The sequence below is a fragment of the Nuphar pumila genome, chromosome 7 (genome assembly GCF_984573655.1).
Source record: "Nuphar pumila chromosome 7, dmNupPumi1.hap1.1, whole genome shotgun sequence".
Lineage (NCBI taxonomy): Eukaryota > Viridiplantae > Streptophyta > Magnoliopsida > Nymphaeales > Nymphaeaceae > Nuphar > Nuphar pumila.
Genome location: NC_143255.1, coordinates 128151040 through 128167542, shown reverse-complemented (window position 1 = coordinate 128167542; position 16503 = coordinate 128151040). Strand labels below are relative to the sequence as shown.

The 16503-nt window shown below is 37.3% G+C and overlaps 1 protein-coding gene across 1 annotated transcript in view; it reads right to left on the bottom strand.

Moving 5' to 3' along the window:
* Positions 1-16503, bottom strand: part of LOC149833460 (protein MICRORCHIDIA 7-like) — a 42463-nt gene that overhangs the window by 16761 nt on the left and 9199 nt on the right. Inside the window, exons 9-12 of the mRNA XM_090015135.1 lie at positions 15613-15711; positions 15268-15369; positions 14974-15129; positions 14584-14679 (exon numbers count right to left, since the gene is read on the bottom strand). Of these exons, the coding sequence (XP_089871261.1) occupies positions 14584-14679; positions 14974-15129; positions 15268-15369; positions 15613-15711 (453 nt within the window). The remainder of the gene's footprint in view (positions 1-14583; positions 14680-14973; positions 15130-15267; positions 15370-15612; positions 15712-16503) is intronic.

Here is a 16503-nt window from a genome sequence, read left to right as displayed (position 1 = left end):
AAGTTCTTCATACGAATGAATGGCACTAAGACATGCCCTATGTTTTGAAGAAAATGACTCATAGGATATAAATCTAGAAGGATTTTTCCTAGATCTTTCGGTTCTTCGTGAGTGGTTGGTTTGGGACGGTTCACTAAGTTAACTATACTTTTCTATTGCACTTCTAAAGGTATTTTTATCTCTATGTGTATATGTAATTGGTCCATCTGTTATTTCTTCATGTTTTGAATAGGTAGAGGAATACTTTCACTTAAAGGCTCATCATCACTAGAAGGATCATCATCTCTAGATAATAATTCAAACAAGAAAGTGTAATCGGCACTATCTTCATGAGTTTTAACCTAAGTCACACGGACTCGGCTATAAGGCCGATGCACCCACGTCGACATGCCCTGACACGGGTGCGGCTTTTCTTCATGTTTAGAATAGGTAGAGGAATACTTTCACTTAAAGGCTCATCATCGTTCATTTCATCATCACTAGAAGGATCCTCATCTCTAGATAATAATTCAAACAAGAAAGTGTAATCGGCACTATCTTCATGAGTTTTAACCTAAGTCACACGGACTCGGCTATAAGGTCGATGCACCCACGTCGACATGCCCCGACACGGGTGCGGCTTCGCACACGAGGTGGGCACGGTCAACCAAGTGTCAAACTCGATCAATGCACCAGGGCCGAGTCTGTCCATATTTTGGACTCGATCAACTTTGACCGAGTCTATTTTTGTCCATTTTTTAGGACAAAATACGTATAGAAACTAAAAAAATTAAACTTTTTATATATTTTTTAAAATATATATATATAGTCGAGTCGTATTATTGTTATATATATATATATTTTTTAAATATATATATATACATATATATAGTTGTTCCCGTGTCCAAAATTTTTTAAATTGCTCCACAACCGTGTCGCACCCGTACCTGTACACGCACCCATGTGACATAGGTTTTAACTTCTTCAAAACCACTTATATTTTCTAAAAAGGTTACATTCCTTGAAACATATAGTTTGTCATTTTGAATATCATAACACCTAAATTCTTTTTGCGTTTCCGAATATCTAAGAAATGCACAAGGAATAGCTTTGGGAGATAGTTTATCATTTTTTCGGTGAGGACAAAACATTTACAACAAAAAAATCCTAATCTATTGTAATCGGGTTCTTTTTTATGTAATATTTCAAAAGAAGATATTTGATTACAATTTTTAGATGAAAGACGGTTTATGAGATAGACCGATGCAAGAGTCGCTTCGGCCTAAAATCTTTTTGAAATTTTTTGAGAAATAAGTAAGGTCCTTACAGTTTCAATTATGTGTCTATGTGTTCATTCGGCTAAGTCATTTTGTTGTGGTATTTTGGGGCAAGATCTTTGATGAATAATTCCATTATTCTCAATATAACTTTTAAATTCATTTGAAATGTATTCTCCTTCGGAATTGGTCCTAAGAATTTGTAACTTACTATTGAACTGATTTTGTATCATCATATGATAAACCTTAAAGGTAGAAAAAACTTCATATTTATGTTTGAGAAAATATATCCAACAATATCTTGAGTAATCATCGACATAAATAACATAATACGAGAACCCTCCCTTAGACACTACGGGTGTCGGTCCCTACACATCTAAATGCACAATTTCAAAAGGCTTAGTTGAAAACATGGTTCTTTGTCCAAAAGGTAAGCTTATCATTTTTCCAAGAATACAATTATTACCTAAGTCACAGGAACTCGGCAAAACAGGTGTCGCATCCACGTCGACGCGACGCGGGTGCGCATGCGGCACCGGGTGTGGTCAACACGACCCTGGGTGCAGTCAACGCACTGAGGGTCATTTTTGTCCACTTTTTGGCGTTAAAAAAAAATCCCGATGAAAAGGAGGATTAGGGCAAAAAAAATTTGCCCCTAATCTCTCCTCTCCTCTCCCCCTGAGCTCAAACTCTCTCCTACTGACGCCCCAGCTCCACCTCCCAGGCTCCTCTTCTCTTTTCGCAGGTACATACCCTCTCTCGCTCTCTTCTTGTGTCAGCAGGGGAGGGGTCGAGCCCCCCCCCCCCCCCCCGCACCCTCTCGCTCTCTTGTTGGGTCGGCAGGGGAGGGGCTGAGCCCCCCCTCTCGCTCCCTCTGTTTTCAACAGGTGAGGGGCCGAGCCCCCCCCCCCCCCCCTATTAGATAGTGTAGTATACGTGTTTTGTATTTACAGTTTGGATCTGGATCCGAATCCAAACTATTTGTATATAATGGCATACTTGTAAATAACCCCAGCTTATCAGGGTTATCGTAAATGTTATGTATTAGGGCTTTTGCCTATATACTAATGAAACAGGTCACGATTTCTAATAATCAGAAATCGTGACTCATTGCAGCCTCTCTCTCTTTCTTCTCTTAGTTTCTCGTTTGCAGGCTCTGGAGAAAACTCACATGGTATCAGAGCACGTCTGATCCAAGGGCTGAAATTCTTCCTTCCTCGGTGTGGCTGATGCAACACGATCACGAGCCCAAATCTTCCTCAATCTGTTCATCTACTGGAATACGAGCCCCAGGTACTTCTTCCTTCAATCTCTTCTAACCCAAAATCAGTTTCACGATATTTTCTTAGCCCCACCCACTTCTTCACTTCTTCCTTCATTCTGTTCACGATATTTTTTTTTTTTAGCCCCACCCACTTCTTCACTTCTTCCTTCATTCTGTTCACGATATTTTTTTTTTTAGCCCCACCCACTTCTTCACTTCTTCCTTCATTCTGTTCTAACCCAAATCAGTTTCACGATACCACTTCTTCCTTCATTCTGACGATACTTTCCCAAATCAATTTCACGATACCACTTCTTCCTTCATTCAGTTTCACGATATTTTCCCAAATCAGTTTCACGATACCCAAATCAGCCATTTTTCGATTTCTTTGCTTTCACATATTTGGGTTTTATCGGCTGCTCACTGATTTGTACATCAGCGATATTCCTTTTATTTCTGCTTTATTATTGTTGTGTGCAATTTTTATATATTTTTCAAAAAAAAAAGGAAGGCAAAGTCTTAGCTTCTTTTATCAAATCATATTAGACTTGATAATCCGGGTATCAGTTCTGATAATCAGATTCACGCCAAATTCTCAGCTATCTACTATTTAAAAAAAAATTGATGCATTTATATACTGATTGCACACGCCAATAATATTCTTTTTCTTGTTCTAAGTCATGGATTCTTCTTCTTCTCAAACTTTTCTCTCATCCAACTTTCTTGGCCAACTCATTTCTGAAAAACTTACCAATTCCAATTTCTTGATCTGGAAGAGACAAATTCTTTCATTCATTAAAAGTCAAGGTCTTTTTGGACATTTAAATGGATCAATTTCAGCCCCTCCATAATTTATCATACAAGAAACTAAGGATGGAAACGAGGTTGATTCTGTACAACGAATACCAAATCCCCAATATGAAAATTGGATGAAGCGTGATCAAGCTGCAGTTGCTTTCCTTATCTCCACTATCTCTCAAGAAGTATTGGTGGGAATTCCAGATGAGTGCTCAGCAAAAGAATTATGGGACAGGTTAGTGAAGACATATTCTCAAATTTCAGAGGCTAGAATTTCCTTTCTTCAGCGTGAATTTCAACTCCTCACTAAAGGTTTCATGTCTGTCATGAAATACTTGAACAAGGTCAAGAACATAAGCGATCAACTAGCTGTTGTCGGGTATGAAGTGACAGACAAAGATAAAGTCAGGCAAGCCTTGAATGGATTAGGATCGGAATTTCATGTTCTTTCGACCTCATTGTTATGTCTGGCCAGCTTACCATCGTTTGAAGACTTGCAAGCGAAACTCTTTCAATATGAGATGACCTTAAAGGGGATGTCACATGACACTGGTGGACAGGTTCTTGCTACTAGTGTTTCCTTTGGCCGAGGACGCAGTGATAGTCATTTTGGTGCAGGCAGAGGACGAGGTACTCCAGGGGGGCGTGGGTTACTACCCACCCCGAATGCCTCTCCTTATAATCTGAAAAATGTGCTCACCTGTTATCTATGTAACAAGCGAGGTCACGTCAAAGCCAACTGTTGGCACAGTCCACAGAACAAAGGAAAGTTCCAAAAGTGTGAGAGCTCGTCAGGACGAAAGGAGAACCCTTCAAAGTTTGGTGGTGATGTGAAAGAGCTTCTTTTGGCTGCATTGTCTGAACTTGATCTGAAACGCGATGATAAAGGAGTCTGGTACATTGATTCAGGGGCAGCTACTCATGTCACAGGTAATGCGGGTAAATTCTCTACTTTAACTCCTTATTTTGGAAAAAGTAACATCGTCACTGGAGACGGGTCACACCACCCCATCACCCATATTGGAAATGTTTTTATCCCCTTGCCCAAATTCCCACTTCATCTTTTCAATGTTCTTCATGCCCCAAATATTACAAAAAATATTGTTTATGTTTCTAAGCTTGTTGATCATACCAATTCTTCTGTTGAATTTACTCTGTCTTTTGTTTATGTCAAGGATGTACAAACGAAGAAGACATTCGCTAGAGGGGAACGCCGGGGAAATATGTATGTCTTCCAGGAGGACCCTTCTACTTGTGTTCGACCTACCTTAAAGTCATCTCCTCAGTCTATGTCGTCAAAGCATATCCATGTGTTCAATTTGCAATGTTCAAATAAATGTAATAAGCCTGATTTTTGGCATTTGTGTCTTGGTCATTGTGGTCGAGTCTTCGTTGAGCGACTCGTATCTGATGGTCTTATTCCTGAGTCTGGCCTGATTCCTAGACCAGATAATAAAATGTGTTCAAGTTGTCAAATGTGTAAGAGTCATGTTCTTCCTTTTCATTCAATAAATGAGAGAGCTTCAAGGCCTTTTGAAATCGTCTGTTCTGATGTATGGGACCGGCTCCTGATCCTTCTAATTCTGGCAGCAAATATTATGTTATTTTTATTGATAATTTCTCTCGCTTCACTTGGATATATTTCATGAAGAATAAATCAGAAGTTTTCTCTATTTTTCGTTGTTTTCATACATTTGTCAAAACTCAATTCTCTTGTAATATTCTACATTTCCAATATGATGGTGGGGGAATACTCCTCCAGGGATTTTATCAATTATCTCCAAGATAATGGGATAAATCGTAGAGTATCTTGCCCGCATACACCCCAACAGAATGGAGTTGCAAAACGGAAACACCGTCACATTGTGGAAAGCGCTATGAGCATGATGCACGGAAGTCATACTCCCATAGGACTCTGGACAGAGGCCTTTCACTCTGCTGTTTACATTATTAATCGTTTGCCCATGAAGCTTTTAGAAAATAAATCACTTTTTTTCATTCTATTTGGGAAACATCCTGATTATGATGAACTAAAAAATTTTGGCTGCACGTGTTATGTTCATATTGACTCTTCTCTGCGAAACAAGTTTCAGGTTAAGGCATCCAAATGTAGATTTGTCGGATATGCAGATCACCACAAAGGGTACAGGTGTTATGATCCTGACAACAGACGAATTAAGATATCTAGGAATGTAGTTTTTGATGAGAATGATTTTGGAGATGGAGAATATGTTTCTACCCAAACCAATATGAATACTCTATTTTATGATCCATGGCTCAGTGCAGAGCTTTTTCCTGCAACCAATGATGAGTGTTCTTCCTCCTGTGCTCAAGGAACATCCTGTCAAGATGGATACAGTGGCATACAGGAACTTGAAATAGAACATCCTCCAGAGATTAACAAGTTTGTTGGGCAAGTTTATAGGAGAAGAGAAAGGGACTCACTCTTGACTTCGGATGATATTGAACAAGAAGATCCATCCAACGACATTACTTCTTCAATTTCTAATACAGTAGCTATTCCGATCAGACGATCTGAAAGAGCTCGGCATCCTATTGAAAAGTGGGTCAGTTATGAGAATTTCACCATGGATTTTTAGTTATTTTTGTCACAGATTGAGAAAGAGACCGAGCCTAGACATTTTCATCAAGCCATTAATTCCAAAAAATGGATTCAAGCCATGAATAAAGAGATGGAAGCTTTGTTCCAGTGTCAAACATGGACAGTTGTCCATCGACCTCCAGATAGAAATGGTGTTGGCTCGCGATGGGTTTACAAGATCAAATACAAACCGAATGGAAGTGTTGAACGATACAAAGCTCATCTCGTAGCCAAGGGATTCACTCAAGAGTTTGGACAGGACTATGATGAAACCTTTAGTCCAGTTGTGAAAATGGGCACAATTCGCATTGTTCTTTCATTAGCTGTCGATTATGGTTGGAGAATAAGTCAGCTAGATGTGAAGAATGCCTTTCTTCACGGGGATTTGAAGGAAGAAGTATACATGGAACAACCGCTAGGATATACAGAAGTAGATTCAAAGGAATATGTATGCAAATTAAATCGGGCTCTCTATGGGCTGAAACAAGCATCTCGATCTTGGTTTGAGAGTTTCTCTCTAGAAATTCAAAGACATGGTTTCTATCGATCGCAATTGGATCACTCCCTCTTTATTCTTCGAGGTAAGGAGTTTACTACCTTCTTGTTAATATATGTTGATGATATAATTATTACAGGAAGTAGTGAGAATCATGTTCAAGAAACTAAAGATCTTCTGAGTCAAAGGTTCAAAATGAAGGACCTTGGAAAGCTTCGGTACTTTCTTGGAGTAGAAGTGGATAGTCAAGGAAATAAACTTACTTTGACACAACATAAATACACCCTGAATCTGTTAGAAAAGGGTGGAATGAAAGATTGCAAGCCTCTTGCTACTCCTAGTGTGCTTAACCAGAAACTAAGTGTGCAAGACGGAGACTTGTACCATGATCCCACCAAATATCGGAGTCTAGTGGGAATGCTTCAATATCTTACTTTTACCAGGCTTGATATTACATATTCAGTCAATCAAGTTTCTCAATTCATGCATGAGCCAAGGACGGGACACATGGATGCACTAAAAAGGATATCGAGGTACTTGAAGAGTACTGTTGGAGATGGACTTTTGTACACCAAAAGCAGATCCATGAATACTGCTCATGACATAATTGCTTATTCAGATGCAGACGGGGCTGGAGATCCTGATGATCGAAAGTCAGTTTCAGGGTATGGTGTTTTCATTGGTGCCAATCTTGTTTCCTGGAGTAGTAGAAAACAAAAGGCAGTGGCTAAATCTAGCACATAAGCAGAATACAGGGCGATGGCTGCTGCTACGGCAGAAGTAACATGGACTAGACATTTGTTAACAGAGCTCAAAGAGTCGATTGCTAGTTGTTCTCTCTTTTGTGATAACCAAAGTGCTATTCAAATATCTCTTAATCTCATTCATCACAGCAAGACCAAGCACATTGAGATTGATCAGCATTTTATCAGGCAGAAGATTGAAGAAAAAGAGATTGAGCCCCATTATATTAGAACAGAAGACCAAGTGGCTGATTTGTTCACTAAAGGACTCACAAAGTGTCGTTTTTTGTTTCTAAAGAGCAAGTTGTCCATGATCCAAAATCATGCACAACTTGAGGGAGACTATTAGATAGTGTAGTATACGTGTTTTGTATTTACAGTTTGGATCCAGATCCGGATCCAAACTATTTGTATATAATGGCATACTTGTAAATAACCCCAGCTTATCAGGGTTATCGTAAATGTTATGTATTAGGGCTTTTGCCTATATACTAATGAAACAGGTCACGATTTCTAATAATCAGAAATCGTGACTCATTGCAGCCTCTCTCTTTTTCTTCTCTTAGTTTCTCGTTTGCAGGCTCTGGAGAAAACTCACACCCCCCTCTCACTCTCTTGTTGGGTCGGCAGGGGAGGGGCCGAGCACCCCCTTCCCTTCTCGCTCTCTTGTTGGGTTGACAAGAAAGGGGCCAACCCCCCCCCCCTCTCTCGCTCTCTTATTGGGTCGACATGGGAGGGGTTGAGCCCCCCCTGCTCCCTCTGTTTTCGACAGGAGAAGGGTCGAGCCCCCCTCGCTCTCTTGTTGGGTCGGTAGGGGAGGGGCTAAGCCCCCCCTTCTCCCTGTGTTTTCGGCAGGGGGAGGGGGTCGAGTATAATTGATTTGAAAATTTGAATGTATTTTTTTTTTGTGTTTTCAGGATAAAAATGATGGATAAAGGGAAAGAACTTGCGTCATCCTCATCCTAACATGTGTGTTCTGCTGCTAGTTTTGCTGATAGTTGCAGTGGGATTGATGATGTGGGGCCACTATGGGTACATGTAGATAAACTTGCAAAAATTGGAGAAGAAGGTGGTGAAAACAAGAGATTTCGATGCAAGCTCTGCGAAAGAGATTTTGTTGGGTCTTACACAACAGTAAAGGCTCATTTGTTGAAGATACCAGGACATGGCATTTCAGCTTGCAGAAAAGTTTATGAGGCAATGCGAAGACAATACAAGAAAATACAAGAAGAATATGAGAAGAGAAAGGCAATGGCCGATTCTTGTGCAGTTAGTGTGACATTTGCAAGCCACCAAGAAGATGCTGAAAAAAAAAGAAAAGTCGATGTAGGAAATAGAGGAACGATACAAGCAACATTCAATACATATGGAAGAGAAGAATTGGATAGAAAAGTTGGGAGGTATTTTTATTCTGGTTCACTCCCATTTAATGCGGCTAGAAATCCTTATTGGAAGGATTTAGTAACATCTTTGGCAAATTGTAATTTGAGCGGTTATGTGCCTCCAAGTTCAGAAAAAATAGGAACCACACTTCTTGTAGAAGAGAGGGCAAATGTGGAAAGGTTGCTGGAGATTAAAAAATATTCATGGGAGCAAAATGGAGTTTTTATTGTGTTTGATGGATGGACAGATATTCAAAGGCGTCTATTAATCAATTTCATTGTTTGTTCGCTTAGTGGCTCAATATTCTTGAAAGCAATTGATGCATCTGAGGAATATAAAAATGCAGAGTATTTAAAGGGATTGTTTATAGAAGTGATAAAAGAAGTGGGTGATTAGAAAGTGGTACAAATCATTACAGACAACGCTCCAGTTTGTAAAAGTGCAGCGTTGAGTTTGGAGAGTGAGTACCCTCATATTTTTTAGACTCCCTGTGTAGCACACAGCTTAAATCTAGCTCTAAAAAGCATCTGCAACCCTAAAGAAGAAGAAAATTCACAAGCATATGCTTTATGTTCATGGATTGAAGATTTAGAAAGAAATGTCAAAAGCGCTAGGAATTTTGTTGTTAACCACCATCGTGCTAATGCTTTATTTAATAGGCATTCTAATTTGAAATTCTTGAAGGTTGCTGAAACACGTTTTGCGTCCATCATTGTGATGATGAAGAGGATTAAAAGAGTGAAGAATGTTTGATTAACATGGTGATTGATGAAAATTAGATATTCTATCGTGCTAATGATGATATCAAGGCTCAAGAAATTAAAAAATTCATTATTGATGATGAGTTTTGGGACAAAGTGGTATACTTCCTTCAGTTTACGCAACCTATTTGGGAAATGTTAAGAGAAGTTGATAAAGATGAGCCCATGCTTCACAGAGTTTATGAAATATGGGATAATATGATTGAAAAAATACAAATTATAGTCTTCAAGCATGAAGAAAAAAAACCTTCATTGGATGATTCAGATTTTTTTAATCATATTCATTCAATTTTAGTCAGAAGATGGGATAAGAGCAGCACTCCTTTGTATTGCATGGCACATTCTCTTAATCCAAAATATTATGCAAATAAGTGGCGGGCTGGTGGTATTGGTCGTGTCCCTACAAATTTAGACCCAGAGCTATCAAGACATAGAAATATGTGTATGACAAGACTTTTTTCAGAAGCATATCTTCTACATCAAGTCACACAAGAGTTTGAAAAATTTTCATCTTCGAGATTATATGGACCGGCATTATTCGCGAGAGAAGAAGATAATATTGATCCTATAACATGGTGGTCAACATTTGAATCAAAAACACATCTTCTTCAACGTCTTGCATTAAGATTGTTATCGCAGTCTGCTAGTTCATCTTGTTGTGAAAGAAATTGAAGCACATATTCTCAAATCTACAACATGAAGAGAAACAAACTCATCAGCAAGCGTGCAGAGGATTTAGTATATGTTCATTCAAATCTTCGATTACTTTCGCGAAGCAATGATGAATACAGGTACTAATTTGCTCTCTTAGTTATTTGATTATTTCTTAGTTTTCATTTAAATATACCTGTATTGTATTTAACATTTTCAAATTGGGTTTGTAACGCAGACAAGGAACATCCAAATTTTGGGATGTAAACCCAGAAGAGTGTGACTTCGAGGGAGAACATGATTTCAACATAACAAATATGGATTTAGCTGAGCCCAGTATTCTTTCTAATGATGCATTTGATGATGATGAAGAAAATTATTAACATTCATTACTTCATCAGGATATACTTTGGTATGTAATTTAGTTTTTTTATGCTTTACTTATTTGATTGATATTTAGGTCGATTTATGTAATTGCTTTACTTATTCGATTGATAATTTGATATTTAAGTTGATATACTGCATGCATGATGAATGATATTATGACAATGTTAATTGTTAAAACTTCAAAATTATATATATATATAGAGAGAGAGAGAGATTTTTTTTTTACATTTTTGCCCTGCCGCACCCCCGCACGCGGGTTTTTTGGAAGTGTCGCATCCCCGCACGCGCACCCGCACCCATGTGACAGATTATTACAATTGAAGTGTCTTTACATAAATTTTTAGCAAAATGTAAATAAAAAAGCTCGACAATATTTGGATGCCCAAGGCGTTTATGACAAACATTTATATTTTCATGTTGGGCAACATTACAAAAAGAGCGTTTAGAAATTTGGAGAAACTCCATAAAGTATAGATCTTTTTTCCTAGAGTCTTTCCCAATCAACTTCTTAGACCGACGATCCCGTATCCAACATTTATTTGATGAAAATTTGATATCACACCCATGATCCGATAGTTGAGAGACGGAAAGCAAATTTAAATTTAACTTTGGGATAAATCTAACTTTAGGAATAAAAAAACCTTGATTTTCAAAATCTCCAATTACTTTTATTTCAACAGAAGCCTCATCTGTGGCAGAGACAAAAGAAGATAAGTGTTTTGAAAACTTAGAAAGAGCAAAAACATTTGGAGTCATATGAAATGATGCACCCGAGTTTAAAAGCCAAAGAGTCTTACCGGGAGGAGAGAAGGTGGACATGATAGCTCCTGAAACGGATCCATTGAGAAGAGGTTGAAGGGCTGCAATAATTTGATTTAGAGATAACGTAGCATTGTTGGAAGTTGATGGACCCTCCTCCTTGGTCGGTTGGAATGTTGTAGACATAGCCACCATCTTTTTCCATTTAGGACAAACCGGTTGATATGCCCCGGTTCTTTGCAAAAGTGGCATAAGATTTTACTATAATCTTTTCTTCCACATTGCCCACCATTTTCTCTTCCTCCTTAATTTTTATTGAAATGAGGGGGTTTATATGTTTTAACGTTATTCTTCGGTCTTGAAACGGCATAAGCTCCCTCATCCTCATCTTTAGAGGGAACGGCCAACACACTTTGATTGGTTTTATTCATTCTCAATCTAGTTTCTTCTCAACTTAATTTGGTAAGAACATCTTCTAGAGGAGGAGAAGAAAAAGAAGACAAAAGAGAGGATCTAGTTTGTTCGAACTCGGGTCTAAGCCCATTCAAAAAGTTGAAGAAGTGATCTTCTAATTGCTTGTGTCTCAACTCAATTGCCTCTCCGCTCCATTTGGGTTCTTAGAGAGCAAGTTCATCCCAAATTGTGGACAATTCGGCAAAGTATTCTCTAACGGACATTTTCCCTTATTGAAGGGTTAATGTATTCTTTTGGAGATAGTATTTATGGGACAAGTCGCTTGAAGTGTACATTCTTTCAAGATACTCCCATACTTGAAATGCTTTCTTGAATTTCAATATATTTGCATTTATTCTCGTTTCAACGAAAGAGAAAAAACATGAAAGAATTTTGTAATTTTTTATCTCTCATTCCTCATGTGTTTTGTTGTATTCTTCGAAAGCTTTTTCTCTCTCTTCACCATCAAGAACCTTAATTTCACCCTTTTCAAAGGTGATTTTAGGTTCAGGTTCGGGAATGGTGCCTTTGACATATCCCCAAAGGCCCTCTTAATGTGGGCCTCTATATTGCCGGCCCAAACATGGTAGTTAGATCCATTTAATTTAAACCCAAGGGAGAAGTGAGAATCTTTTTCCCCCATAGAAGTAATAAGAGAGAGAGAGAGAGAGAAGATCCCAAAAAAGAGAATAGTCTTACCACTAAGGATCTTCTAAGAGCTTTTTCTCGACCACCGAGTAAGGATAAAGAAGGGGCACATTCTTCGAGGCAACCTCCAAGAGAGCGAGAAAATCCGAGCTCTTCTTCTATAAACCTTGCTCTGATACTATGTAAAAATATCTCAAAAAAGATAATGTGCATAATAAGCACCACCTCCACAAATGGATACATGCACAAAGGCACAAGAACACTTGGAACAAAATGTACACAAAGGTACAAATAAAGAACACAAATGCCAAAATATAAAGAATCTTTATTGAACAATGGAGAACAATGCGCCAAGCATTAAATACATTTAAGAGAAGGGTTCATCCCTATTTATAATGGAGAGGAGACCTTGGAGGGGCTCCTACTAGACGTTGGAGCCCCTCCAATGGTTAGAAATCTAACCGTTGGAAGGGCCCAACGTCTAATGTTGGGCCCCCTCCAAAGTTGACTTTTGGTCAAAAAGGAAAAAAGAAAAGAAAAGAAAAAAGAAATAAAAATAATTACAATCATATTTATTAATATGAATATGCGTAAAAGATAGAAATACCCCTGGGGTTACATAAAGGAGAAGCTGAATATATATATATATATATATATATATATATATATATATATATATATATATATATATATATTTATATATATATAAAACGATAGATACATATACATATATATATATATCATATATATATATATATATGTATGTATACAAGAAGAGATACAATTTAACAAAACTATGCCAAAGACCACTTTAAAATCATACAAGTTTGTGTTAGTGACAGAACAGAAGAGAATGAATATGTACACAACTAAGGTTAGACTATGCCAAAGACCACTTTAAAATCATACAAGTTTGTGTTAGTGACTGATAAAGTAAGATGAATAGAAACAAGTCAAATTCGATATTGATGTCAGCATAATTGAATCCTACACAATTTGATATGGCTTAAGTGGATTCAGAGTTAAATTTGAATTTCGGTGTAAAAAGCTACCACCAGATCTGGATCAGATTAGCCTAAATAGCAAATTTACATGTAATCAGATTTGAAAGCTAGTCAAATTCGGACTCGGATTCAGATTCTCATATTGTCTCTTTTTCCAACTCTTACTAAATAGATTTAGATTTAGTCAAATATCCAAACAATTGATGTTCAACATCCCTAAACAAGAGATCCCTTGGTGCATGTAATTTTTTGTCAGGACAAAAATAATAATAATGGAAAAAAATGGGACGAGTACATTAGAGAAAATTATTTAAGAATTAGAACAAGAGTATAACATATGAAATATAAGTTGGTGAAGAAGCTAGCAAAAAACTGTCATAATTGATATACAAGATCTTGTGATACAATAATTTCAAAAGTTGTTAACACAGCAGCAGAAACTCCTCCCATGAAAAAATCAATAATGAAGGCAGTAGGGCCTTTCTCTGATGGTGCTGCACAAACACAGGTGATACAGGTACTGCAGGCAAGGGGTTGGCAGTGCACTGCAGACCTTCATTACCATAAAAGTTTTTCCCCTCAAAAAAGAATAATTTCAAAGGTTTTGACACTTAAACTCTATGCTACAACAAAAAATAGGTTCGATGTAAATAACACTAGTAGGATCAAAGTAGTGACAAGCTAGCCAAATGATCTGTAATAGAGGATGCCTCTATGAAGAATGTATCTACAAGACTGTAAGACTGACACTCTTATATGCTGCTCAGTGTTGGGCAACTAAAGCAACATAATGAGAGTGCACGTTAAGATGGATGTATGAAGCAGAGATAAAACGTACTAAAAGATATCTAAGGATACTGCCAATTAAACATTAAAGAATGTCATTTAAAATCGTTTAGACATGATGTAAATCATGTTGCAACACCAACAAGAAAAGTTGACATGATACAAACAGAACAAATTAAGAAAAGAGATTAAGACCCCTGAACACTTGGAGGGAAGTTATAAGAGATGGGAAAGATGGGCGACTAAGGATCTAGCTTTAAATATAGGAAGGAATGAAGAAACAGGACTCATAAATTCAACTCCATCTAGTTCAAATAAAGCTTGGTGATGATGATAATGTTGATGATGCCGATCAAAAGAACATGGTTGAGGGTCAAAATTTAACAAAATGTCCATTTGGAAACCACCTCAATTCAGTGAAGTACTTTAAAAATGTTTAAATATTCCTTGTACCCCAGGGATTTCTCTTTGTTAAATAGCATAGAAATGCAAATCTAATACTCAAGAAGATTCAAAATTTAAAAGAAAAGTAGATTTAACCATGGGTAAGTACATGTAAAAGACTAAAGGTGAAAAAGTTAGCATAACTCACTTTGATAAGACGATTCTTGTGATACACATTAAATCCTTGAATGTCAATATGATCTTTTGCATCTTTTACAAACCCAATTGTCACAACAGCAACCATCTGTTGATTGAAAAAAGGGGAAAAAACACGAAGTATATAAGACATCAAAAGTTGTGAGAGCTGCAGTCGGACACAATATTTTAAAAATAATAATCATTTCCAAATTCTCTTCTTCAAAGGGAAACTTGCAAATGCTATTAGTGCATAGTCACAAGAAGTAATGCATAATTATTTGCCACATTTGGATAGACCTGAATATACTATCCTTTGATCTGACAATTATTCTTAATGAAAAATAGAGGAACTAACTTAAGTTGGATGTAAATTGACAAATGACAACCAGGAAGTCATTACATTAGCATCCTTTGGAATTCCATCGGATTGTGGCCTGTAAGTGATCTCTTGCTTTAGCATCATATCATTCACTAAGGTATGGTGTTCAACATCTTTTCCACGCAGAATCATCCTGAAGCCAGCTGGAAGTCTTAGATAAATAATTGATGCATAGCTCTGCATTTGTTCAAATAAACATTAACTGAAAGGGTTGACAAGAAAATGAGCAACAGAGAGAGAAAGAGAGAGTAATGGTAAAAGATATAGGCCTCATTTCTGGAAATAATGAGATGTCTGGTAGTACAAGAAATTTACCCTCAAGGAATGCTGATATGTAAGGAAGTGTCTAGAATTGGGAAACTGTTTAGCCATCTGTATCTTATTCTCATCACGGTTGACGCCTCTTAATTGAATGTCCTGCCAATTTGAATTTCAAATAAAAATAAGATATGCATAGGTCCAGTGCACCCGACTGGTCTAAATCCAGAATTTCCGTGTAGTGTACCTTTCACAAAGTTTCTTACATGCTACTGAATATTTACTGGAAATTATAGAAGAACATCTAAATGCATATCAAACATTCTATCCTGAAGCTACAGATGGTGGAACATTCAGATAGTGAGAGGAATAAACACTACCAGTACCAACTGAAATACTTACATAGGGATCTGTATCAAAATCAAGTTCAAGCTCTCCTTGGTCATCCTCCCATAGGTTGTATATGATAATGTAGGTGCCATGTTCTTTCAAACTACTAAACTGTAACCAAAAGTAATAAGAATAAGAAGAATATTATTCTTTTGAATATAGCCCATGCTTCCACTGCTCAATGGAAGCAACGATCAGGAAAAAAAGAACAGTTATCTTGTATTAGGCAAGTTGTTTATGTAAATCAAAGCAAGTCAAAGTTCTGGTCTCGAAGTTATTTATTTTGCCATCCCCCTGAGCCCCACTGCTCATTTGTGTAAAATCTTAATTTTTATGGAATAGAGAGCTTTCAAAAAGTCTATATCTATATAGCAGGTAAACTAATACAAAACCTAACTAGGATATCACGGCCAGCTGATCATGGTAGCACAGGGAAAAAACACTTGGTAATTCTTGACCTTAAAATGACAGGTGGTTCATATTCACTAAGAAAAACACCAAATGCTATACAAGATTTTCTTCTAAAGCCAATTGACGAGCTCATAGTTTTTATGAAAACATGACAGCCTGTTCAATGACCATCAGCAAGCACCGTAATTTGCATTGAAACATCTCGAAGTAGTTTGAACATCTTTCTTTTGATAGGCAAGCAGACAGGGGCCCCTCACGAGCTATGTCACACGGACACTTCACTTAGCACATGTATCCTGCGTCGACACTACATGACACGACACTCAGACACTTCATAGACATGGTCAAACCAGTTTCACACAGTCAACAATGTGTCATTAAATTTGTCTATTTTCTTTTATGATCTTATTTACTTATTTCATATTCACTTGAATTCTTTTTCTTTTAAAATTTGTCGCCAATTACATTACATTTCATTTTCAACTTAGTTTC